General features: G+C 39.0%; 2 protein-coding genes across 4 annotated transcripts in view; one reads left to right on the forward strand and one right to left on the reverse strand.

Annotated features, from left to right (window-relative positions):
* MRPL13 (mitochondrial ribosomal protein L13) overlaps positions 1–24,857 on the reverse strand; it is a 34,497-nt gene extending 9,640 nt beyond the window's left edge. For both annotated transcript variants that reach the window (XM_086609548.1, XM_086609547.1), the window contains exons 1-6: positions 24,801–24,857; positions 23,974–24,097; positions 19,240–19,333; positions 17,505–17,565; positions 8,244–8,330; positions 7,788–7,909 (exon numbers count right to left, since the gene is read on the reverse strand). In XM_086609548.1, coding sequence (XP_086465674.1) covers positions 7,788–7,909; positions 8,244–8,330; positions 17,505–17,565; positions 19,240–19,333; positions 23,974–24,097; positions 24,801–24,827 — 515 coding nt within the window. In that variant the 5' untranslated portion in view covers positions 24,828–24,857. The remainder of the gene's footprint in view (positions 1–7,787; positions 7,910–8,243; positions 8,331–17,504; positions 17,566–19,239; positions 19,334–23,973; positions 24,098–24,800) is intronic.
* Positions 24,858–25,008: 151 nt separating this feature from the next.
* MTBP (MDM2 binding protein) overlaps positions 25,009–27,777 on the forward strand; it is a 29,817-nt gene continuing 27,048 nt past the window's right edge. The window contains exons 1-5 of one of the 2 annotated variants that reach the window (XM_086609550.1): positions 25,009–25,084; positions 25,531–25,629; positions 26,638–26,711; positions 26,800–26,945; positions 27,419–27,477. In XM_086609550.1, coding sequence (XP_086465676.1) covers positions 25,009–25,084; positions 25,531–25,629; positions 26,638–26,711; positions 26,800–26,945; positions 27,419–27,477 — 454 coding nt within the window. The remainder of the gene's footprint in view (positions 25,085–25,530; positions 25,630–26,637; positions 26,712–26,799; positions 26,946–27,418; positions 27,478–27,777) is intronic. The other variant, XM_086609549.1, reaches the window with a different exon arrangement.

Genomic DNA, 27,777 nt, shown 5'->3' on the forward strand with positions numbered 1-27,777 from the left:
CTAGTACAGAAACACCCCATAGTCCAAGAAGAGAACTGAACACCATGACGTGAAGCATGCTACAAACAATTCAAAACTCAAAACGCTGCAGATACACTCTGCAACGAAGTCAGAACAAAGAAAACAGCTGGAGTATGTTTATTTCAGTGCAGAATTTTTAAAGGCTTATGAATAAACTTGAGATGGTCCTTTCAAAAATTGCTCAAGACCTCACCATTTTGGAGGAAATCTTGTATGTTTTTATTTCTGAGCTCCTCCATATAGCTGGAGTAACCACCTCCCAATTTTTCATTTATTAGATCTTATATTTCATTGTAGAACAAACAGCGTTTTACAAACTTGGTATTAACTGCAAGTTATAAGCTTTCGAACACAGCACATCACTGGAAATACTGCAAAAATCATTTTTGTATCCAATATAATGCAAGGTGTCTTGTGGTGTTGGCTCCCTGTAAAGTCATCTAAGGAAATTAACAGACAAACCACTTCATAAAATAAAACTGCCAGCATCTTGCATTTATAAAAGTACTGTTTGTAACATCATTTCAGTCACACATCCGGGATATTTCTGGCTGCTTCTTCAGCTCTGTTACTACTACATCCCAGAAATAATTTGACTAAAAATAGGAACTTTCCCTAGAAACTGTAAAACTGGGCAAGACAACTACTGTTCCAGTTATCTTGGAAGACAGCAAACAGAAAAGGCAACAGTGGCTGAGAAGATCTCTTAATCCAAAAGCCTTTCTGTTTACCAGTGCCTACAAATTTGTTTGCTAGGAACATCAGCAGCAGCCTTCAGGCCGCCTGAGGCTGGCAAGGCTGGCTTTAAGAAACACGAAGCTAGGGAAGAACTGGAAGCGGAATTTACAACCATCATGTCATAAGCACAGGATGTACAAGAGGATTATTGGAGCCGTCTGCAGTTCACAGGTGTCCAACATACCTGTGTTTCACCACCTACAAACTTTTCTTTCCGAGAACATTGTGATTCTCTGCTTTCAAAGCCATGGAGTGTTGCTCATAAACTAGCAAGAATCTGTGTGCTATGCCATGGGGTGACACGCAGTGTCAACACCGGGACCCTGACCAGCCCACACTGCTCAGCTGAAACAAAATTAGGGTTCAGGCCAGGTTCTGCAACCCCCTACAAAGCAGGATGTGAGATGGGGGCCAGAAATTAGGCAAGTTGCTCAGAAAAATAAACATTAAAAAGGTGTTCAGTTTTCTTAAACCAAACTTTCGAGTTTACAATACATCAAGTTTTAAAAACGTCAAAAGTGTTCAAGGACATTTTTTCCCCCAGAAAGACAAGTGAGAGGCTGTCTGGCCCGAGGAGGGTTCCTGTTACGGCTGGCAGTGGAACAGGCGCTCAGTATGCTCACCAGCCCCAGCCCCAGCGCGCTCCTGGAAATCAGATGGCTCTGCTTTCTTAGGGGAAACTCTCAGGAATGTGTCCATCTAACTGGAACAACACAGAGCTGCTGTTCTATGTATTTGGTAACATTCTTATTTAAATACTCATTCAAAAACAATTTCCTGCCTTTAAAACTGTCTAAAAACATACATATACACCCAGACAGTTAAACAACTTCAAAACGGTATATAACAGGAAAAATTACACATTCATCTGATGTATCCTTGCTTTTACGGAACAGAATTATTTGCTTAGTCATATGTGACTGGCAAATTCGGTGATGATTTCTGTTTAAAACTCATTTAAAAGACATACAACCTGAAAGTTCAAACACACCTGAAATAATGGTTTAATTCATGGTAAGACGCTACAAAATGGAACTCCATCAAAGGAACTAGTTTCTGATCTTTCTCCCCTCTAAATGTGACTGGAAAAGATGTAATTTAGCTTTCCTATATCTACACAGTTTTCCACCACACTTATTTCAGACCTCTCCATCGAGGATCTAAGACAAGCTCTGCTCAATTTGGGAAGTCAATTGGTTGAGGTTAGGGATAAAAGGAAAGCACGCTCAAAGAAAATCTCTCTCACTGGAAATATTCTGACATTTAATTCTCCGCTTTCATAGAGCGGGATTCCATCTGATGTACCATGATGAACTCTGCTGCGGTGGAAGGAGGGGTGACAGGAAGGTTTTCCACTCTGAAAAACAAACTGTTTGCTACATTTCCACACCAGACCTGTGCTTTCACCAAAAAACATTTCTCTGTTTTAGTGTTCCACTTGGACACTGGATATTTGTCTATGGTGTGTCAGTCTCCAAGTACCAGCAAAACAGCCTTTAAAAAAACATCTATAGCAAGACATTTTGATACAAAATATAGGTAAAAAGCCCAATGAGGTCATTAGCAGCACTGAGCATGTTGTCTTTACATTCCAAATGAAAATTATTTACATGTTACTTCAGATTAAAGCGAAAAAGGCTCCTAATACTAGTAACTTCTCATAAATTCAGTAATTTCTCTTAATTCCCTATTATCTGTCTTATGGCTATTTTATATACAGTGAGGTACATTTCTTGGGTGTAAGTTTTAACGTAAAACCTTACAGATTAATTTTCTTGTCATAATTGTGTTTACCTGTATTTTATTGCCTTACATACCTTTACACAAGCTATGCTTTCCATTTGATCTTTTCCATTAAAGGATAGAGGGATAGAGCTACTGTTAAAGGGCGAATACCAAGTCTTTTTTTTTTTCTCCATAGAAAGAAGGTGTGCCAGAAAGAGTGTCTCCCTTTAATTATTTTTTTCTAAATCTCTCTCTCTCAGAGAAATTTAATTCTCCTTTGAACCTTTATCCTTTGTTAAATACAGCAGTCACTAGGCTCAGAACTTCATAGAGGATAAGTAATAATTAAAAATAAAAGTAATGTAATGCAGGAAGACCTACTAAAACCACCCGAAGAAAAAGAAAAAAATTTGAGTTTATAGTTTTTCTGCATCCTTCTTCTTCTGGTTTATTGTAGGGACTGCTTTCACTGCTTGGAAGTCATCTATGGGTTCTGCAGAATCTCACAGATTAAAGCACACAACAGTAAATATATAGGCCTTTTATATCCCAAATGCAGTTCACATACAGGACACAGAGGACAAGAAAAGGCTACTCATTTTAGCACCGTGTGCTCTCATCCAGACTTCTAAGACATCAGTACAGAGTAACAAACAACAACTCCAGGGAAAAGCCAAACAGGACTAACACTACTAGCAACCTATGCACTGTTTTGTGGTTTTTTTTTTTTTTAAATACAGGTTATTAAAATATTAATCTATTTTACTGTCTATGTTTGTTTACTTTCATCATATATAAAGAACCATAGAATAATTTGCATCAAAAGGGACCACACTCAAAGTGGGACTAACTTCAGCATTAGATCAGGGTGCTCAGGAACTTGCGTAGTTGAGCTCTGAGCATCTCCAAGGTTGGAGATTCCACAACCTCCCCAGGCAGCCTATCAGCTGGAAAAGAAGAAAATGATGAAGAACCCAAACAGAAAGTCAGTTTTGCATTCTGAGATACACCTACGTACCTGCAATATTTGGATTTCCAAAAAACAACCCATGTTCCCTTTAAATTTTCTCTTCTGAAACAATTTTCGTGTCAGGTACTTGATTTTTTTTCCAGTACATCTCAAATTATAAAGAATATCAGATTTATACAATCATATTTTAACTAACTTGTCTTTGGTTTGTTGAACAAAGCTGTCTACATTATTTTTTCCCCTTTTTGACCCATTTTTAAAAGAACCTTTTTGCTACAAACCTCTGAAAAGGTGACATCATTAAAGAACAGGCAAATATTTAAATATTTGTTGCTTCTACAGTCTTTGAAAGGAACAAAGCAAACACTACTTCTTCAATGGGCTCACACACACTGAAAAAGTTCAGAAAGCAGAGTCTATCACAGCTGCATATTCATATAGCCTTTCTTTTAGTGCCTTCGGTGCAAAGCTGTCTATTCTCAGACACTCCAGATGGCACTTTAATCAGAAGAGTGACTGTTAAAATTCACTTTAAGTCATCTTTTACAGACTTCTGTGTTTTACTTATCGCATCAGAAAGTTATTTTACCAAATTTGCTCAATTCTCTATCTTTTATTTCACAACTAAGCCCTTCCCCTCCATAGCACTCTGAATGCTAGAGAATCACCATAATACATTTACTCACTCAGACAGAAGAAAAGTAGTATTATTTTTCTCATTATTTCAAATTGGAAACTCTGTCCAACATCAAAACTGCCAGAGAAGTGAGCTAAAGGTTAAATTACAACTCATCTATTTGACACTAATATCTGACATCCACAATGGTCTGGTTGCAGGCCAGGACAAGAAGCCGAAATTACAACAGCGACTACAGTGATGAGCCCTGCGGCTAGCGGAGAAATGGTAGACAACCACCTTCATCCTTGATCCCTCTGCTAGGTCTTACCAGCTCCTGAGAGCAAAAAAGAAGGCAGGACTAGAGTCTAAGGCAGCAAAATATGGCAACAGTGTCAGGTATGTCCTTCCGCCTTTAAAAGTGGCTCTAGCTAGAGTAGCTGACTGAAGGGAAACTTCTGGCCCAGTCTCTCCACTCAGAGCGTTAAAGTTCTCTCAAACTCCCCTCCGTTTCTCCTGACCCCACCCTGCACCAACTAACTCCACTCCTCTCTAGCATTCACTCACACTCATTTCAGGCTCTCTTTTCCATTCCTCCCAGGTCCACCAATTCCCCTGGTTCTTCTCACCAGAATACCCGCTGGAGTTACCCACCTATCCCATAGGAGTAGCATTATGAACCTCTCAGTGAGAAGCCTCCAGATCAGCTGCAGGGCTCCTAAGGCAGCAGCACTCCCCAGTCTCTGCAACTGGCATGAATTAAAAGGACTGTACACAGATAGTGCTTACTGAAAACTGATCAGGACAAGACTACAGAGGAGAGAAATACAAAAACCGGAATGCATATCTTCTCTGTGCTTTGAATTCCTCTGGAGGAATGGTTCCAAGAAAACATGGAAGGGGAATTCTAGCTTCCAATCTAGAAAGAAAGAAAAATTTTTCACTCAGAGGGTGGTGAGGCACTGGAACAGGTTGCCCAGAGAAGTTGTAGATGCCCCATCCCTGGAAGTGTTCAAGGCCAGGTTGGATGAGGCTTTGGGCAACCTGGTGTAGTGGAAGGTTTCCCTGCCCATGGCAGGGGGGTTGGAACTAGATGATCTTTGAGGTCCCTTCCAACCCTAACCATTCTATGATTCTATGATAATCTAGCTTTAAAATAGTGTTCTTACCTGCAGATCTTCCCCAAAGATCAACATGTTCAAGTAGCCTTCTCAATGCTAACATGAAGCTATTAGGAAGCTTAGTTTGAAAGCAACGACTAAACTAGATGGCATCAAGTTTACCTGTCCTCTGCCACATGCACCTACATGTCAACACAATTAAGGTGGCCCAGTGCCAAGGAGATGAACTCAAGCAAGACCATGGCGGTGACTGGGGACAAAGAAAGGCAACTCAAAAGCTCTGGCAGCATAACACTGTTTCCTTTGACAGAAGGGACACTCCCAACTAGTTAAAGCTAAGTGCCAGGTTCCAATTCTGTGCTAAATTTTCATGTGAGAATCTTTATTAGTACTGCAGACAGTTCAAGAGCACAACATACCATACAGCACAAGAGGCTTATCAGCTTTACTCTAATGCACTGCAGAATTCTGGTCATTGCTGCAGAGTCTAAACTTCTTCAGGGGTAATCCGATGAAATCTCATAGGAACCAGGAGATCTTAGCACTTTAACTCCATACAGTATTGAGGATAAAAACAAACACAGCAATGTGTATAGCTGATACAGATTAGAAAAAGTCAAAATCAGTCTGCCTATTTCCACCCTGAAGAGGACTGAAAACATTACTGGACTTTGCTCCCTTTCAATGGAGACTGTAAGACTGAGGTGCCTCAGATAACACAGACCTGATGCACAGACTTGACTTCAGCATCATCTAGAATCGGGAGCCTAAGGACAACTGATTTTTCAATAAGCTTTTCAAAGTATTACCCACATTCATGAGAACACTGGAGAAATAGGACATAACCTCAGTAATTTCCAAAATGTTCTGCTTTTTATGCTGTCAATGCCCTTCCTCTATTTTAGAACAAAGACCTAAGTCGACCCACATTAAAAAACACACAGGAGTGTCTAGATACTGATATATAAACAAACACGCCTTTTTTGTGTGCAGAACACACTTCTTTTAGGTGTCCTCCATATAACACCCACTTGATATTTTAATTAATTATTTTTTTCAAGCACAGATACACATTACACACAGATACAGAGTTCTGTGCAGACTTTTTCACTTGACTTAAGACTCGATAAATGTCACAGACTTTCTCCTGTTATTACTAGGATTTGCGAGCAAAAACCCACTAACATTAAGAAGTTTCACTAAAAAATTACTTGGGTTTCTGTTAAACATGTGACAGAACAACGGAACATTACTCAGTTTTCCCCTCAAAGGAATACAAGTCCTATTAATACATGCAAAACGGATACAGACATTTGTCCTACATACGTTCCTGGGATTTCTTAATTGTATTGGTCTGGCTTAAGCAGTGAGAGCTCCTGGGCCACAAAAGGAACTTATGAGCACACTCTGCTTTTGAAGTGCAAGGAGGTCCTACTCAAGTGTTCATTTATACTTGAGCAGAGGGGTTGGACCAGATGACCTCCAGAGGTCTGATCCAACCTTGACCATTCTGCGATTGTTCAGCTATCAAGACATCAGAGAGATACACTCATGACAAGTAAGCTACAATTCCAGCAGCTGACCTCTGTCCACATGCAGCTAACATCTAATTCAGTGGAACTACTCAATAGGATGACATACCATTTGAGACTCATACCAGGCCTATTTTCTAGGATTACTGTACCAGTAAGTACACAGGAACACATTTTTACAGGACAAAGAGAAACTTCTACAGAAATAGAAATACCAGTAATCTAACTGAAGATAGACCATCACACTGGTCCTGGTGTTAGCTTATTTACACCTTCCCCCATTTCCCTACTTGTTACATTTCTTCTTAAATTTTATTAGCATAATCAGGAATGGGGCAATCTTTCAAAATTACTTTTTCGGTTGACTACTGTAATGGGATCTTGAGCCTAAATAGGACTCTCAAAACGAACACAAGAAAAATCATACTGGTACTAATCAGAATATGTCTCGAATTTAACACATTGTTTTCACTAGCAGGTTGCCTCAATGCTGCATGTGGCAGTACAAAGCAAACCACAAATACTCATTCATATGCCACACAACTACTGTGGAACTGATTTTGTGCATGGAAAATAAACTATTTATCAAAAGAAACATGTGGTATGTTCCCTGCAAAGATCCACTCTCCAGAGTCTAATTTAGCTGAATTCTTTCCCTTCTGGGGAAGGAGGGAAGAAATCTGAAGGGTTCCCTCCCACAATAAATCATTCCTTCACAGAGCCGTGTGGTGTTTCCTTTGGCCACGGGTAACAGTTACGTATTAGTGAGCACATACAACTCAAATGGGGTAATTAAGTTTTCTACTCAACTCATTTTGATGAAGTAGAGAGTTGAAAACATGATTTTCAGTAAAGCTTTTCTCATTAAAAGAAAGTCTAGAAATACAAAAAATTTAGCAACTACTCCATTCTAATATGACTGTTCTTTGCTTTAATGATCTCCTCTCTCCAAAAAAAGATGACAAAGAGATAAATTATTACTTTTTTTTCTTATTGATAATGTGAGAGCCTATATAGCACATATTCAGTCAAAGTGTCCTTTTAAAAAAATCTAGGATACTTACGGAGTCCAAACCTTCGGAAAGGCAGCAATTTCTTCCGGTGTGTATTCATCTAATCTCTTGGGGACTGCACGTGGCTGAGGAATCTCTTGTAGAAGATTCTTCTGTATATCTTCTGGAATAACCTGAGGCAGATGAGAAGTCTTAGCTATCTGACTGCTTAAAAAAACACCACCATTCCCCCCCAAATCCAGACCAAAATTTGTCAACACTACTGTATTCTTCGTCCTAAGTGTTTGACCTAAATACAGAAGACAATCTCACAAGTCTTATATCCCATAATTTTGTGAAATAATAAACAAAAAAGTATCAAGATTTCACCTACGTTTAGATTCATAAATAAAAAGCAGTTGGATTTTTCTTAAAGGTAAACTTAAGACAAGAGTGTTGCTATTACTAACATTTCCTTTTCACCTCCAAATCACACAAGAATGAAAACGTAACTACACAACTACTCACATCTTCCGGGAACAGGTGCAGCCTCTGCATCATAGTTCTTCTCTGAAGGTTTTTTGGAAGCATTCTATAAACAGTCAATTTAACAATCTGAGGAGAGATAACATGGCAACAAATAATCAGACAGGCTACAAATAACATGAAAAATGTAAGTTGTGTTTCCCTCTGCCCATTGCACTAGTCACTGAACCTCTTTTCAGTCAACTTCTTCCATGTTGAAGAACGCTGGCACCACATTCAGAAGATGCCAGTCACATAAACACTTACTCTAACAGCTACATAGAAAATTTCAGCTTACGAAGTTGAGAGCTATATTTAGCATTGTGGATGATTGCATATGATCATTCAACTTTGAAAAGAACTGAGAAGCTTGTGGTAATCCCGCATCGTATTGCGCATTTACGTACACGCATTATTGAGAAAAGGACAAAAAAAAGGCTCTAGCCAATTTACCAAGTGTTCTCAGCAACTCGTTTAAGACTGTAATTTGCTCTGTTTGAAATGTGTATGTAATTAATAGATTGTATCTTAAGCAAAGCTGACATACCAATACTTTGCATTATGAACATACTATATATGTTTGTAATTTATTCCCTTGCTATTAGTTCCAGATGAAAAATCTCACTTCTGAGCACCAGGAATGAATACAATTTGTCCACCTATGCTGGACGATGCTTTTTGAAAATTAACAAAATTCAACAGGGTTTCTCTTGGACTCTATTATAGATATGTGTAATTTAAATACAAACCACATTGTTACGGACTTTACCCAAAGGGGAAACATTTTTAAATGTAAAACAAAGCATGCAACTGTAGGAGACAAAAAGGGTTTTATGAAGGACAGAAAAGCATTTAGGGGTAGACCGACGTGCCATTTTGTAAGCAGAAGGAAAGCCACTCTGCCTGTGCTCCAAGCCACTCGGACATAAGCCAGCTCCAAATCGGAAACCATGTGGGCATGCTCAGTGCAAAGCTAAGCTGAGTCAATAAGCCACGCTGAAACGCAGCGCAGTGCGCGCAAACCCATCTCCCAGTCACCTGGATATTTTGAAAAGCATATTGAGCAAAGTTGCTTCTCTTTGTGAAATTAATTAATAGAATCAAATGGAAATTTTAGAGGTAACCACTAATACTCAGTTCCCGGCTGGAAACACATAGTTAAGATAGAATGATTAATTATTGCAAGTGAAATTAATGAGAAGGGCAGGCTCTTAAACTTGCTCTTAAAATTTCTTAAACAGGCTCTTAAAATTTCTGCTTGGATTCTGAAGTCAGTAAACACTCAAGATAGCTTGGTCCCAGTATTATTTTCATTTTGCCATGTAACAGACAGTAACATTGTCTTAGGATCCTCATAAACATATACGACATGCCTTCAGAAACTCTGAAGGCATTTAGAGAAGCCTCATCATGAGGATTTTCAGCTGTTACGCAGTGAGTACCACAGGTCTGTGGTCAAATATAATAAATCAAGAGGACAGAAGAAATACATCAGGCTGGTCAGAGTAATTCACAGTGCTGATATCTTCTCTAATAAAAATTAACAAACAACTATAAAAAAAAGTGAAAAGTAATTTTAGGGTAAAAAATATTATGCTTGTACAGGAAATACAGTTTATTTAGTTCAGTTATCACATGCTTAGACAAAGACAAGATGAAGACAGAAAATTAACCTTCACTGTTTTACCTCAATGAATACTGAAAATCAAGTGAGACACTATAACAGTATAAGAAAAAACATGGATATTAAAAACAGCTCATGTGGAACAGCCTTTTTTTAATTTCGTACACTTATTTTCCTTTCTACTCAATACTCTTCCTTATAGCCAACTGTCATGGTTTAACCTTGGCCAGCAACTAAGCACGAAACAGCCACTTGCGGGCTCCCTCCGGTGGGATGGAGGTAAGAATCAGAAAAGTAAAAGTGACAAAACTCACAGGTTGACAGAAAAACAGTTTAATAACTAAAAATAAAATTAAAAAAAAAACACAATTGTAAGGAAAAAAACCACACAAACAACAGAGAGAGGAACATAAAACCCAAGAAAAACGAGGGATGCAAATGAAAACAATTGCTCAACACCAACGGAGTGTTGCCCGGCCAGTCCCCGAGCAGCAGCCCCACTGCCCACCTCCTCCCTAGTTTTACTGCTGAGCATGACGTCATATGGTATGGGATATCCCTTTGGTCAGATGGGGTCAGCTGTTCCCGCTGTGCCCCTCCCAAATTTCTGTGCCCCCCAGCCTGCTCGCTGGCAGGGCAGTGTAAGGAGCAGAAAAGGCCTTGACTGTGTGAGCCCTGCTCAGCAACAGCTAGAACAGCCCTGTACCATCAACGCTGTTTCCAGCACAAATCCAAACCACAGCCCCACACGAGCTACTGCGAAGAAATTTAACTTTATCCCAGTCAAAAGCAGCACACCAATGAAAGATCAAAACATGTCAGATCTAAAACAACGGATACAGAGACCTCTCAACATATTGCCTAACTGGGGATTTTTTTCTTTATCTAAAAATTACTTTTGACTTCAAATTGTGACAGAACCATTGTTAATTCCTTAGATTAATAAACTGTACATACATATGGTCCAAGATATGACCTATGACTTACAGATATACAGACCTAATTATTTAATGATTCCACTCCAATAAAAAGAGATACTTCACAATACTTTAATGAACATTGTTAAATATTTTACTTCTTCAAACAATGTTTGTGTTCATTTTTTCATCTTCCTCTGCAGCATGTGGCACAGACACCTGTTGAAACCAGTGATCTAGTGGAACAGCTGGCCCATCCTTGTAGATACTTCTGCCTGGTGAATCTAATCCAATTTTTTTAGCCACATTACAAAGAGTAAAGAGGTGACTCTTAAAAAAAACACACTGGAAAAGAATGACTTGATTTATATGCCCAAGATAAACAATGAAGAAATATTTTCAGTGTTCTGTATCATCACTAAAGAAATGACAATCTCAGGGGATGACAGACTAACATGAAAACAGGACTTGGAGAATAAATCATGGATAATTATATACTCAATAATAGTTTCTATAGATAAGTATGCTAAGTGCAATGAGCATAACCCAAGGTATGCTTCGGTGTGTCTGCCGATCTCCATGCTGTTCAAGAACTCATTTGGCTTCCTGTGCCCTCTCACACATGCAAGAAGTGCGTTACTGCAAGATCTGCAAGAATGGAAAAGTCATCCTCACATGAAGCACAAACCATTTTTTACTGAAAGGCAGACCACAGAACCATAGAATGGTCTGCGTTGGAAGGGACCTTTAAAGGTCATCTAGTCCAACACCCCCTGCAATGAGCAGGGACATCTTCCAGTAGACCAGGTTGCTCAAAGCCTCATCCAACCTGGCCTTGAACACTTCAAGGGACAGGGCATCTACAACTTCTCTGGGCAACCTGGTCCAGCACTTCACCATCCTGACAGTAAAGAATTTCTTCCTTAGATCTAATCTAAATCTACTTTATTTCAGTTTATAACCATTGCCCCTTGTCATGTCACTACAGGCCTTGATAAAAAGTCTTTTTTCATCTTTCTATATCGAAAGGCCACAGTAAGTTCTCCCTGGAGCCTGCTCTTCTCCAGGCTGAACAACTCCAACTCTACATTTTTTTCAGTTGTTTATGGATTTCTACGGCCTCCTCTCCACTCTCCTCTACCTATAACAGTAGCAATCTGTAAAATTCCACATCCTCATAAATACTCACTCCTAAAGGCCATGACACTTTCTCCATCAGGTAAAGACACCCACCATCAGATGTATATAGCCACCAGGGCATTAATATTTGGGGATTTTTAAAGTACTGGAATGCTGTCTGCCTCAATTTCCTTTGACTTGCAAAATTCCTATTGGCTGTAGTTATTATTGTCATCTTGAATATTGCAATATCTTTTTCCCAAGTTGGCTCATTTATATAGTCATAGCATAGACACTCTCTTAATCACACGGTTGTATGACATTACGTTTTTAGTTTCCAATTTAAAGGGCTAATTAGGAGGAAAGGAATCTGAAGGCAGCTCTAGTAAAGCTCTTGCACTTTCAGTCCCTTACTACACACTCTAACATTTTATGAGTACAAATAAATTAAAAATGTATTTATTTGAAACACTGTGTGAGGCTTGAACATTTCAATTTTTTATGATAGGCTTTGGCTCATGTGCAAGTTGCCGACTACGCTTGATGGAGAGCAAGTTCTGAGAAAGACTCTTTGCCAGATAAAACATACTTTAAAGAAGGAAATCAACAGAGCAATACCACTCCTGGTCCTGAGAAGCACAAAATAATTGGCCAAAGTTCCAGAAGAAAGTCTACCCTAACAGCTGAATTAAGCCAAATAATCACCAGGAAGCAACTCTAGAACATGCAAAGGACACAGCGCTCCAGAGAAAACAAACGGATTAATTACAGGGCATATCCCCCCAAAAAAACTAGAATAATTTCAAGAGATACGCCAGTTACCTGGGGGTACAGTTTGATGCTCCGTCTTCCGTCTACCAGTGCCTGGTTTTCTGTTCTGTATACGCTGCTGTTCTTTTCACCACATATGTTACAAAAGTGTACAAAGAACTTCACCTTACTACCTCCGATGAGCAGCACAGCAACAGTAAATGTACTTAATACTGCCATAAGAATCTTTTGGTCACAGACAAATTAAACCTCCATTGCATGCCATCTTGCTTTCCACTACTTTTCAGCACTTAAAAACTTAGAAGTTTAATGTGTTCTTTAAATTACTATATTAATTTGCCTTGCAAATTCAAATAAGAAATGGACTAAGATTTTTTTTTTTTAAAGCAAAGTAATTATTTTTGTCCACTACGAAGCAAAAGATTAAGCCTGCTCTAAGACTTATTTAGAGCACTTAGAGGTTTTAAGGTAACAGGTTTCATAACAATATTCTCCTCCCATGCCATACTAACTTCTGTGTGCCTACTAATCCAGACTTCGAATATTTGCTCTACTTAATTAAAAAAACATTACTCTATAGTAATAAAAGAAAATGCTATTATAACTAGTGTTTCAGTAGCTGACTTTCAGTATGTACATATTATTCAATTTACTCACGCAAAGAAAATAGGCTTTCGACTACCAGCAGCAAGATTTAACCCTGCTTTCTGTCTTGAGCTTTTCTTCAAAAGATCATTATTATACAGATGTAACGACAAGTCTATACATGCAAGCAGTTACTAAAGAGCATTCAAAAGGAGAATTAGAACATTTTCAGTCCCTTCACATCAGTGCCAGCAGCTGAACAAATCAGAACCCTGACACCGCCGGAGGCTTCCTCACAGCAGATTCCCACAGAGCTTCCCTGCCTGGCTTAATAATCTTCCCTAGCAGGTGACATTCATTCTGAACAATTATTGCCCATTATTTCTTTGTCAGAGGCAATACAGCCTCTGAACACTGCAAAGGTCAATCCTCTCACTGAGCATTTGGTATTAGCCTAACGGGATTTCTTCTTTTTCTTTTTTTTTTGGGGGGGGGGGGAGTTTCTGTTGCAGCCAAACAAAACAAAACAAAACAAAAAAGTTCTGCTTACTTTTAAAATTAGACATGAAATAAAAACTGATTGAAAACTTTGTCCTGACAGGATTACTGCCTGGTTCTACAGATTAGATCTGCCAACATATTTGCAGGCATTTTAATCAAAAGCCGTAAGATTTTTCCAGAAGTTCTTTCCAAGTAATCTTTGCTCTCTCTCAAAACTGTGAGATTTAGAAGTACGTCTTTTAGTCTTCCTGTATCAAGTACTTTGAAGCCTAATTTTGAAAATGTTGGTCTCATGCCTGTCAGCATTTTCCCAGCTAAACAAAACTTCCGCAAATTTTATTCAAAACAAACAAGAAACCCCCAAACTTCCATGCATTCCAAACACCTGCATCTCAAATAAAAAGGTTTACCTGTTTCCTTTATTTTCGAAAGACTCTTGGCAAAGAAAACACACCAAACCTTTCAAACAGATTTTTCTTAGCAATCTACAATGGAAATTAATGTTGTCCACTAATACGGGAGTAGTAATACCATAGAGAATATTAGTATCCTTTTTAATATTTTAATAATTAATATTATATTAGCTTGAAGAACAGAGGCTGTTTTGAACTACCGCAACAAGCTCTTGTGCTGTACCTAAAGAACATCTTTAATACTCTCTCCTATGGGTGGTCTAAGAATTTACACTAAATCCAAGACAGAGAAAGAAAAGGCTGAAACGTGAAGAAGTTATTTTTTTCTTCAATAAGCACCTCCTAAAGTAGCCCGGCCAAGTCCAACAGACGAGAGCTGTTCTCCACTATTCTCCAGAAGAGCAGACAGCTGAAAACACCAGAAATTTTAAACAGATTCACAGACACTCCCCTCCCCATGCTTCCCAAAGGAACTCCCAAAGGTGCTAAAGGTAAAAATGTGCTAGACTTATTTACTTTTGATATCTTTTTGGCAACACACAGTAATTTTTACCCTTCCATAAAATCAAATTTTTCCGAAGTGTTGAAAAACTTGGCACGATGAATATGGAACTTTAAGTTCTATACAAAACATCAACTATGCATACCTCTTTTTGTATTCACTGCCCCATATTAACGCAAAAGATCCTTAGAAGTGGGAAAAAAAAGTAATATTTTGTCAATCTCAGGCACAAAATTATACATCTGAGATTAAAGAGTTCTAATAGGCACAAGAGTTTATTTATTCTCTTCAAGAATGAAGAAAAGTCAAGGATTGGCAATGGCTGCCATGGGAGGCTTTCAAGACTAGTCTGGATAAGCTCCCAGCAGCCTCATCTGATCTACTAGCTGACACTGCTTTGAGTAGGAGGTTGGACTAGAAATCTGCCGAGGTTCTCTCTAACCTGAGTCATCTGATGATCCTATGAAAAAATGCATGTGCACATTCAATATGCAACACAAATCCTTTGAAGTACTAAGTACTACCTGCGAGGAATATAAAGGTACAAAGTTAGTAAGATAGATACAATGATGTCAGCCTCCGTAAGTGAGAATATCAGATCATCATCCATCCCTGTCTTGGTACCTCATGAAGGAACCTCATGATCAAGGTACCTCATGATCAGTACCTCATGATCAAGGATGAGTATCTAAACACACTGCAGTAAACATGTTTAAATTCTGACAACTATACTTATGACTTTCAGCCCCCCATTAAAACAAAAACTATACCATTTTGCATCAAATTACTCATTATAACCTTTTTCATTAGCTATTAGCTGTGTACCAGTTTTTCCTAAAACCAGTCTCTCTGCGTACTAGAAACTACATTTAAACAAAATTGTGATGGAAAAATATTTATCTTGAGGATTTGTATGTTTGTATGTGGACATACATAAGTAAAGACAGCCCTAAGCAGTACTGGAGTCCTACTATATGCATACACAGAGAATCTTACAAGCTTTAATCTATTTCTTACATAAACCAAAAATAGCCACATCCATTGCAAAATCTCTATGTAACACCAGGCAAGTTTACAAGGTGTTATGTCAACATCCTTTTCCTTGGAAGTAGTCTCTTCCATTAATTTAATGCCTTAATTTCTGTAATAGCACTATTTCCAAACACAATGTTGACTCATTCAATGAAGGCTACCAGGATGAGTTAGTAGCAGACAACAGGACCAAGGGCAGAGAAAAGGCAATAGCCCCCAGGATGAAAACAATGTTTTAGAGAATGAAGACTTTGATTCCACAACCTTCAACCTACCCAATTCCACTGGCTTCACAGGAATTGAAATTAACACGATTAAAAGAAAAAAGTCTCTTTTTAAATCAGAGAAGTGAAATAAAGCGATCTATACAAGTTTCCACAATAACTATGCGTCATTTATTTTGAAGATCCAAATGCTACTTAGGCTAGACATTGTTCTCTTTACAGAAGTCTTTTTTTCAGGTTTTAATAGCTAGTTTTAAAAATAAAACATCTTAAAAAAACACCATCATAATTTCCATCTTTGCCATATCCCAATGCATTTCACACCAAAACAATTCAACTAGTAAATAAATGTTTCTAGCCATAAAAATCACTTGCAAGTCAAAACCTGTAACAGCTATGCACACAGAATATATCATGCCAAACTACCATCCACTACTACTAATTATGACAAAAATATATAGGAGACATCTTTAGGAGAGGGACATCCAAATGCTTAATCTTCAACAGAATGAAAGAGTTAATTGCTGAGGGCTCTCCACAATTCTGTTTAAAAAAGAAGTTTCTCTCCCTAAATCAGACCAAGCCTTGAGCCACATCACCATTTGCTGAGCCTCTGTCCAACATGCTTCAGTTATTGGCAATGCATTTAATCCTCCTCTACTTGCACAGAAATCCATCCATGAGTCTGGCAAGAAACGAGGTATTTCAGAACGAATGCCAGAAGGTAATTTATAGAACACCCAGCTCTCAGGCCCTAGCAAACAAGTTGCGTTATGCTGCCTCCCAGTGCACAGTGTGCCTGAAGCTCAGAGGAAAAAAGAATCCATTTTAGACATGGAACTATCAATAATTCCTAAAGGAATTACAACTATCTTAGAGCCTGTTCTCAAAAGCATTAAGTTGTTTTGAAAATTTCTAGACAGAAAATATTTTTTTAAGCAGTAACAAACACATCCACACTGATGTTCGGCAGAATTGATAGTAAGTACAGACATTCAGTAAAGAGACTTGAGTTCAACGTAATCACCATTTCCAGTTCTTTCACAGACCATGAACACACAGCATTGCAGAAAGATTTAAAAAAACCCCAACAAAATCCTTTAACAAAACCTACAGTTGAATTTTAGCGGGAGAAAGAGGCAGGTGTACTTTCTAGCATTTTTAAGATTAGTGTTATTCCTGCTGGCTCTCAAGAAAGCAGGGTCATTGAGATGCCGTACAACTCAGCTAAGTCTGACTCGAGGCAGTTCGCTTATGAGAAAGGTCAGACCTCTGAAACTAAAAGCAAATGAATCAACAAAAAATGAGCGAAGCAAATGAACTCGATTTGCTCATTTGGACAGTATGGAAGAAACAGAAAAACGCACAACCTGCAACTAACCCTCAAAACATGCCGTTCACAAAAGCACAAAAGTCACAAGCCAAGCTCCTAAGAGCCCTTAGCAGAATGTCTGTAATTTAGCTTTAAGCATGCAGGTAACTGATCTCTTTTGTTAGGGGAACTAGTTAAATGAAAACAAAACAAAACAAAAAAATCAGCTTTACAAATGAAAGGGAAAAAATGGGAAACACTTACAGCAGTTGGATCCTTCAAATGGAGCTGAGTTGCTGTCACTTGTTTGAAACCACCAGGATAGCTAGAAAAACAGAAAAAACGCTGTATGCTCCAGCACAATGTTAACACTTATATCACTACATCTTGAACAAGAGCATAACAGTATTATAAGCCGTTCAAAAAGCGAAGTTATTCTCATGCGGCCAACAACTATACTGTATCAGAAAGATTCTATCCTGTCAAGTATCCAAGTTCAATGCCGTTTGTACTTTCTTGTTTATTCACTTGAGAATTAAAAAGTTTGTGCTTCACAGGCAGATGGATGTGTTTTTAAAGCTGTTTATTAAATACACCATCACAGCTACAGAATACAATGGGATTAAGATACGGAAAACTTGGAAAGATTTCAAGATGATCCAGACTCACAACCAGTCTTGGCTGACATACAAGACAACCACTTTGAACAGTATTTATTGTTTTCTTACTGTTTTAGCTAAACCTTATCATGATTTGGTATATCTATAGTAACAAAACGTGACTTCCTGTAAAGAAAAGCGTACTGCAATGCATCCATCTTTCTAAAGTCTATGTGACACGGTGAAGTCGTGCTAATTCACGTTTAAGCATAAACTTTAAATGAACACATCAGTGCAGGAATGAATACAGCGCTCCAGGAAATCACACAGATGTCAGGTAAAGCTAGGTTTCATTTTGATTTCATTACAGCACTAGGTATCAGCCTAAGTGAAATGAAAATAAACCCAACATCATTAAAACACGCCCACTTGGGGAGCTGCACAGATTTAAATATTTGTTTTAATTGTACAATTCTTTTCACTTACTCAAAACCAACTTAGCTACTTATGCAAGTGCTTTAACTTAGAAGTTTTTAGTGAAAATTTTTAAGAAGTCATAGAAGTGGAGAAGGAAAAAAAAAAAAGTGTTAATTTTCAACAACTCTGAACAAGAACTTCTCAGTAATTCAGCAAAGGAATTCCAGGATTGAAACACCAGTACTAGCAAAATTAGAAATTAGCTGCCTCAATGTGATTTATTGATCTTCCAACTGGATACATTTCAACATTTAGAGATTATTATCTAGTGTTGTCACTGTATAAAATAGGAGCAACTGTTCTTATTTGACTGAACTGATCATTGCCATACGGTTTGTAATTGATCATTGCACTTCATCTGTAAACAAGTTATGTCTGCCAGATTAATGTATTATGCACTGTTGTATACATCAGTAAATCTTCAGAGTATCTCATTTCTTACTATTTTTCCATTTCTTTTTTTTTTTTTTAATCCTCTGATTCAATAATATATCAAATCTGATATTTACTCTTAAATAAATAGGTACTGGCAGGATAAAGTAATTGAAGTTGGCAACTGTAAATATCTTAAATGCGCAGTGTCAATAGGAACGCCTTCTACTGATTAGAAAATACAACAGTATTCACGGATTCACACGGAACAACCCAGCTCACCAAATCTTAACTTACTCAACTGCTCTACTTCTAGTTAGATTATTTCCCTGACAACATACACTGGGGAAAAAAAAAAAGAAAGAAAAGGGAAAAAAATAGGAAGAAAAAGGTTTGCATCATTTTAAACATCGCAACACATGCAAACTCAAACCAGAACATGTAGGTAGGAATTCCCTTGGAACAAATATGCTAAAAAAGACTGCAACTATTAAGAAAATACGGCATCAAATTTACCACTAGCTCATTTGAGTATTTATAAGAAAGCTTACCCAGTATGTGAAGAATATACCTTCTGTTCCCATTTGTTACCAGAGAAGGCAATGTGTCTTGTATTTATTATGACAACATGGTCTCCACAATCACCTGCAAGGTAGAAATTAGTGGAAAATACTAAGAGAACCATAGGAGTAATCAAACAAAATAACAACTGTAAAGTGCACAATACATACACAAAAGCACATATACACACACTTCATAAAGCTCAAATACAAAGATCTGAGCTTTTTGATTCATGTCACCCAATTCTGCACTTAAATACCAACCTTAATTACTTATTAGTATTGTCAGGTTAGAAGACAGGTGAGCAGGTAAAATACCTTCAGATTAGATAACTAAACCATTGCAAGTATTCAGCTAAGATCTGGACATCTGTCTTACAGGCAAGCGTATTATTTCATTCGACACATTATGCTGTATAAACACTCACATTTCAAAAAAGCCAGAATAAAAAAAGGTTAGTTCTAAACAACAATCCTGAGTATCTGTCTGATTTTAGTTTTCTCATTAAAAAAGACCCAATGTTTACTGAACGACTGAATATTTTGGATAAGTAAAATAATTCTTTTAAATAATTGCAGCCTAGGGCTAAATATATTAAAGAAACAAAACAACGGCAGGAGGTGACGAAGGGTGGGGAGAAAAGCCCCACTAAAAAACTAATACAGCTCTATTGGGGAAAAAACCACAATTTTATCAATCAAGCAGAAGTTAATGTTACAGCGCATACAGATATGTTTAGTGCTGTATCAGCAACTTTTACAACGAAAGTTTTTTTAAGTGCAAAGTGTATAATCACCAATATCTTGCCAGAAAATTACTTTAGTACATCTTCTTTATTAACAAAGTGTTAGTAAAACCCATACTATCTCAAAAAATATGACGAAAGTGTGAAAAAAGATGTAGCTTTTAATTTCAGAAGTAATGATCTTGATGAGCTGTATAAGCTATAACCAACCACCTATTCAATCAATTGGAAAACGATTTGTCTAAAGTTCACTCTCATATTCATTACCATATTACAACAACATAAGTGCTTGAAGAGGTTCATTTCATTAAAACATGTTTGAGCAGGTAACAAAGCAGCTACACTAAAAAGGACTTAAATTGAGCATGTGTTTTTTAATAGGAGTATATAATTAACGAAAGCAAGTTTCACACCCTATTTAAGTCTTCTACCATTTTTTAATCTTCTGTTCTTTTAAAGCTCTACCTTCAACCGCAGCTGAAGTGCAAACACAATTTAAACATCTTCACTGATGCAGCCCTTCACTGCAGACAGATGGGTTCTAGAAACATTGTTTGTGTAAATAAATATCAGGGAACTGACACTGGGTTTTGCACCTTTTTTTATTTTTTATTTTTTCAGTTGGGAAGATGACAGAGTAAGTTCATCTAGGGAAATTTTGCCAACAGTTCTCCAGTTGAATAAACACTGACTTAACAAATCCATACATCAATAGATCAATTACGAACAGTAAAGAGATGGGAGAAAAACTATCCAGGATACTTAACGCTCTACGTTCTTTTTAAAGTAGACTGAATTTATATCCAAGCTAAACCTACCCTCTTTCAGTTTAAAACCATTACCCCTTGTCCTATCGCAACAGGCCCCGCTGAAAAGTTTGTCTCTGTCTTTCTTACAGGCCCCATTTAAGTACTGAAAGGCTGCAATAAGGTCTCCTCAGAATATTCTCTTCTCCAGGCTGTACAACCCCAACTCTCAGCCTGTCTCCATAGCAGAGGTGCTCCAGCCCTCAGATCATCTTCGTGGCCCTCCTCTAGACCTGCTCCAACAGCTCCACATCTTTCCCACACTGAGGACTCCGGAGCTGAATGCAGTACTGCAGGTGGGGTCTCACCAGAGCAGAGGGGCAGAATCCCTCGACCTGCTGGCCACACGCACGAGTCCTGTGATGCAGCCCAGGATACGGCTGGCTTTCTGGGCTGCAGGCGCACATTGCCAGTTCATGTCCAGCTTTCCATTCACCAGTATCCCCAAGTCCTTCTCCCCACAGCTGCTTACAATTCTTTCAATCACCCAGCCTGTATTGATACCAGGGGTTGCCTAACCCAGGTCCAGGACCTTGCATTTGGCCTTGCTGAACCTCATGAGGTTCACATGGGCCCACCTAAGCTTGTCCAGGTCCCTCAGGTTTGTCTACAATTTTCACGCTATAGTATCGAATTATTCTTTTGTAAAGTATGTAAGTTTGTTTTCCTCAAGAAATACACAAAAATAAGGCCAGTATACTCTATTACGCTATGGTATATGCCATTTCTTACCTACAGCATATGCATTGCACTTCTTCAGATAAAACTGAGCTCCTACAGTAAATCCATTTTATATCTCTGCATGTTTGTAACTTCAGTAATTCCTATCACACAGTAAAAACATATGGTTCAGGTACATGCATTTTTCCTCCTACATTTTAATTAGGGACTAAATGGTAATTAAAGGTATAGAATTATAGAATGGTTTGGGTTGATCATCTAGTTCCAACCCTTCTGCCATGGTCAGGGACACCTTCTACTAGATCAGGTTGCTCAAAGCCTCATCCAATCTGGCCTTGAACACTTCCAGGGACATATTGTCAACCGTTAGCTCACAAAACTGACAAACTACTTGCCAAATCTTTCATTAGAAGACAAGTCTTTGCTGCTTCTTCTAGCTATTATAAACTAACATTGCAATACAGAGTGACACAGATCGGGTTTGTAGGACACTTCCATCTAGCCTAGTCTTCTCCTTTGAGGATGCAGAGAACAGCAGCAAATCCTATCTAAGCAACAGAAGTGGTTCACCTACACCTGCTTATAATCCGACATAAAGAATCGGATCACCTGTTCTTTTAAAAATCTGGGCTGCTATTTTCGGTTCTGTATTGTGAAGCTGCTCACAAAGACAGGATGCAAGGGGACGGATGAAGGTAGAGGGAAGGGAAGGTGCAGAAGAAACCTAAAAATCCAGATTCAAACCTCCTGAACAAAATCATACCCCCTTATTTAAGGCATATGGTCTGACAGCATCTAAAAATATGAGACTCTGGAGAATAATGAAAGATTATCCCTAAATCAGAAAATAAATATACATGAAACCAGATTTCTTTCCTTCCCTAACCCCAGCCTAAATTCAGCACCAGATACTTTTCAACATAATAAATAAAGAATGAATTTATGGAAGGGTATCTGGATATTAAAAACAAAACAAAACAAAACAAAAAGCCCCACAATGTTATTCTGTCTAAGGAACTGTTATCTCACAGATACTAAAATATTGCTTGTTAGTTCAGGGAAAAAAAAAAGAAAATAAAAGAAGTGTTAAATACATCAACCACAAATTCATGCATACTTTGCTCTCTAAAGAGAGTATCAAATGTCTCTTAGTAGTAGTAACCTATCAATGTCAGTCTCAAGTGTAATGCATTTGGTACTGATTTATAGAATGGTTTAGAACAAATAAAGTTATCTTTGAAATGACTTTCCAGGACTTTATAACTTCATGGACATAAAAGTATCAAAGATCTTTCCCAGAGGACAACCAAAAACATTTCCTCTCAGTTTGGCTTCATTCTTCACACAGCCTTAGTCTCCAGTGACATCTTGTGGAGAAGACATCATTTGCAACAGCAGAACTCCGGTATTTATAACATCTTAAGAACTCTACAAGTACTACCTTCTATTATGAAAAATAGATCAAGTATAATTTTAGTATATACACTCTCCATGTATGAGCAAAGTTTAACACTTCCTTTGTGTTTCAGTAATATCTCTTGAAAAATTTGCATGAATATCATAGGAAAGATTGTGCGATCAATATGAGGGATTTTCTTTTTATTATCTACAAAATTCTTATCACTGTGAGACAGGCACTATGGTATTATAAATAATGAACAAGATCACAGGTGCACCTTTATTGCCGAACCTTCTAATTTGCAGAAAAGCTCAATGATTTTCTGATTTAAACAAGAAGATATCTTTCAACAAGGATTACGTCTCCTGTTTAAGAATCAGATAGGCTCCGGGCTCATCATCATAGAATGTCTGAGGTTGAAAGGAACCTCCGGAGGTCATGTTGTCCAAGCCCCCTGCTCAAGAAGGACCAGCTTTTGGACATCTCCAAGGATGGAGACTCCACAACCTCTTGGGAAACCACTTCCAGTTACCTTCACAGTAAAAAAGTGTTTCCTGATGTTCAGAGGAAACCTCCCGTGTTTCAGTTTGCGCCTGCTGCCTCATGAAGACAGGATTTCTCTGCACCTTATTCAGAATGAAGAACCACTCCAAGATTCTGTGGTATTGTGCAGGTAGCATTCAGGTGTGAAAGGCAGCAGTCAGAAAATCTAATTAAGAATCACATCAGTGTTTCACTTCGTGCACTCTGAATTCAATCTTTACGTTTAACATCAATGCAAAATCACCACATTTCAAGGTTTTAAAAAAATGAAAGCACAACCCACCATAATTCAGCTACTAAAAATAATTATCAATTAATAAAAAGCTTTATATGGATTGGTAAAGACAACAATGTAAGGTTGTAGAGAGGTATGGAGGAAAAAGACAAAAATGTCTTTCACAAAAAAGTAAAATGAAGACATTTGTAATTTAAAAGCAATTGAAAAACATAAACTATATAAGGCTATATCAGGCTTGATTTTAAAACTGAAATCAGAAGAAAAATACGAGCGAAGGAAAGCAAATTTGCTTTTATCTACTGCAATACTCACTTAGTGCATGATAAATAGGTTTGTGTCTGCCTTCAAGTCTGATCACAGTCGCAGCTGCTATTTTCCCCGGTGGCTGCAACTTCGCATCGAGGAGATACCAGGCTCTGGCAAAAGTAGCCCATTGCTGAAGAAAAAAAGAGACAGTACTTGAAACAGTAAAATAACACACTACCATACACGCATCTAGCTTATCTGAATTAGATCAACAGCTTTTCTTACGCTCCAAAATACTAAAAGAAACGTCACTATTCAACAACACTCTCTCCAAGCACCCTCTAAACGGATGGAGAACGCGCCCCGACACCGCGATACACCCGCTGCTGAGCGTGTTCCCAGCCTAAGTGGCGGTAACGACACCCAAGGGTTACAGCTCCGAGGGTTTTGTCTCAAAAATGAAGATCTCTCGCTGCACGCTTCCATGATTGCTAACTGAACGGTAAAACTCGGACATTTAACGCCCCGGACCGTCTTCCCTCTCAGCGAAGGGCACAGCTCCCCAGACGTCGTTTTGCGGACACGAACGGCCCGAGCCGCCTGCCGCGGGAAACCGCGTCCCTCACAGCACCCACCGGCCGCCTCCGGCTCCTGCCAGCGCGCCCCCCGGGGCCAACACCGGCGCGCAGGGCCGCGCCACGGGCGCTCTGCGACGAGGGGACACCGACACCGTCCAGCGCCCCGGCCCTCCCCGGGGGACCCGCTGCCCCTTCGTCCCGGCGCCCGCCCGCTCCCTCACGGCCGCTCTCCGCGCCATGGCGGCCGCCAGGGTCCCGCGGGGGCAGCGGCCGCCCCGGCACAGCCTGGCCCGAGGTGGAGACGATGGCGCTCACCTGGGCCGCCTTGGTGTAACTGGCCATGGCCGCCCTCCCGCCGCGGCTGAGGGGAAGGGGAAGGGAAAGGGAAGCGAAGCGGAGCGGAGCCTCTTGGCCGCCGCACCGGCGGGAAGCGGAAGCGCTGCCCTCCGAGGGGCGGTGCGAGGGCGGCAGCGCGGGCCGTTCGGAGCGGCGGCGGCATCTCTGTCCCTGTGCCCGCCCGGCCATGGATCGCTACGTCCTGCTCCTGAGCTGGGGGGAGCGCAGGGCCGAGGGGGCTGCGGCCGGCGGCCCCGGAGCAGGTGCGGGGCTCGGGGGGCTGGAGGCCGCGCCGCGCCGCGCCGTGCCGTGCCGTGCCGTGTGAGGAGCCGCCCGCCGCGGGGCCCATCCCGGCCTAACGCGGGCTCTGCTCTGCGGCCGCTGGTCCGGGATCCGCGCCCGTGCGGGCTTCCCTCGATCCCTACCTCATTAAACTCCCCTTTTTTTCAGTCGTTAATGACTTAAACCTTCAGAAACTCAGGAGGTTTTGTGTTTTACGGCGGCAGTGCTACGCAGCTCGGTAAGAGTGTTCCTGAGGTGCGCGACTTGAACGAGAATTTTACAAAATTTGTTGCTTGGAACTGCTCCAGATCTGTAGTCGGCAGGTTTTGTTTTTTTTTTAAAACTGCTCTTCTAATATTAAACCGAACTTTATACTGTATTTTCAAGAAAGCAAGGCTTAACTTCTGTAATTTAGTAGTTTTAAGAGGTTTGGTTTTTTTTTCAGCTGGGACCGCTGCAAACGTTTATCAGTTCCTGAAGGAAAGCTGTAACTCATCTATAAATGCTGATGTGAGCGTATTCCCAGGTAAATATAGCGATGTACGCTAAGGTAAGGCAAATGTTATCAAGGAATTGACTGAGGTGAGTTTTATGATCTGGGAGAAACAAATCAGAAGGTTAAGGAAACCCAACTTCTGCAGTGTGCCTAAACCTGCAGGTGGGACTGCTCCTGCTTCTGTGATTTCTGCAGAGAACTGATGTCGTTTCAGATGCTGAGGTGTTAGGAGATGATTAAATAGGTTTAGGTAAGAGTTTTGAAAGGCTGACCTTTCAATCCGGCTTAACAGCAAGTAAGAGTAGAAAAGGACTTGTTTCTCATGTCAGTGGGCAGTTTGATGTTTTCATTACTCCTATGATGTCTTCTAATTTGTTCAGTGAAAACAGTATTTGTCTGTTGGGTAGCAGTTCAGAACCCTAGTCCATGAATATGTAGGAAATCATTTCATCATCTTAAAATAGGTTTCTGAAGATTGCTTTAGTATTTTCAGGGGTTGAGTGTGTGGTGTTTTTTTGTTAAAAAATGCTTTGTTAGTTTTTTACTTGTATGAATATCTAGTGTTGAGCTGTTAAGGCTCATCTTGTCACAACAGTCATCTAATTGTGATTCATATAGGGAAACCACTATAAGCTGTTAAAATTCGTGAAGATGGGAACGTTTAGCTGTTTTCAACTTCTCTTTTTTTTGCGTGGAAATGTTGAGAGACCATCTCGTTTTGTGAACTGCGTAAACCATGTTTATTAAAGTTGTGATTTAGTTCAAATGGAGAGCAATATCTGTCAGAATGGAGAAGAGGTCAAAAACTTTTTTGTTTTTGACAAGTGAGGAGATCATTTATAGTTAGACAGTTACCTAAACACTCACCTACGCCTTAATATGTTTAGATCTTAATTATGACGCCAAGGCAAAGTAGACTTAAATCATTGTGGCACGTTAAATGACTTGTGTAGTTTTTCAACAGAGATGCTTATTATAATAGGAAGAATATATTGTAGTGGGTTGATTATTTTAAATAATTATTTTATCTCTTTTCAGCGTGTTCAGTGGCTGGTATTCCAGTTGTAAAGAAATGGTATTTTGCGAGTCATGTTATATGTGGTTATTACCAGGTAAGAGGGAATATAAGTTCCTCAACTCTCTGCCTGTCTCTAGTGCAAGTTAACACTGTGATGTTCAAAATTCTTTTTGCTTGGTTAGTTCTGCAGTCCTGACTGGGAGGAAATACATTTTGAAACACAGAAAAATGAAGACTCTCTCCAGACAAGTATTGATGAATGCGTGGGAGCCATACAGAATTTTGAGGAAGAAGACAATAACAGTAGAGAGTCACTGTCTATGACTGAGTATGCATATTATTAGTTTTATTGAAAGTATAGTGATCTGACATTTAACAGTAATAACCAAAAGAAATCAAGAAAACTTAAGAAGTTATTACCAAAGCAATTTAACTGTGAACAATCCCCTACTACTACTGATTATAATTGTTATTCTATGTTGTTTAACATAACTTTATTTTTTTTAGCTACAGATGATTTTTATAGAATAACTGAAGAGTTTCCTAACAGCTGACAGTTATAGATACAAAAATAAGTTTCTCGCTAAGAGAAAGCTGACTGTCTTGCATCCTATTTTCAGTTTTACAGCAGATTGTTTTGAAGTCATTTAGCCTATTTCTGCCTCAGTAAAAGGGCAGATAAATATATTTCTACAGAATTTTAAAGATGTAAGATACTTATGTGAGGTAGTATTCATTAGTTGTAACTTTTTGTTTCTAAATTACTTTTTTGTTTCCAATCATGTTGCTCTTAATTTTCAGGATCTATGATGAAGCTGCAGAAAGTCTGCATCAGTTAGCTGATAAACTACCTGCCCCAGGTAATCTCTCTTAAAAGAGCAATCCCTTTTTAAGTTTATCTTGTTTTTACTCTAAAAACTCAGCTGGTAAAATGATAGTCAAATGGGAAAACTCAAGAGGATGTTGGTTTGTTAGTTGAATTAGCTTGTATGCAGCTCTTGCAAGTAGTTTGAGGAACTTGAGCACTATTGGCCTCGCAGATCAGTTTGTGGCGTAGTTTGCTGCTTGTTTCTTTGGAAGGCTGTATTTCAGTAGAGATAAAGGTAGCTATTTATAGAATTAATTTTTCCATCTGAAATGGCACTAAAGTAATAACAGAC

Source organism: Tauraco erythrolophus, chromosome 3 (genome assembly GCF_009769465.1).
Source record: "Tauraco erythrolophus isolate bTauEry1 chromosome 3, bTauEry1.pri, whole genome shotgun sequence".
In the NCBI taxonomy this organism is placed as follows: Eukaryota; Metazoa; Chordata; class Aves; order Musophagiformes; family Musophagidae; genus Tauraco; species Tauraco erythrolophus.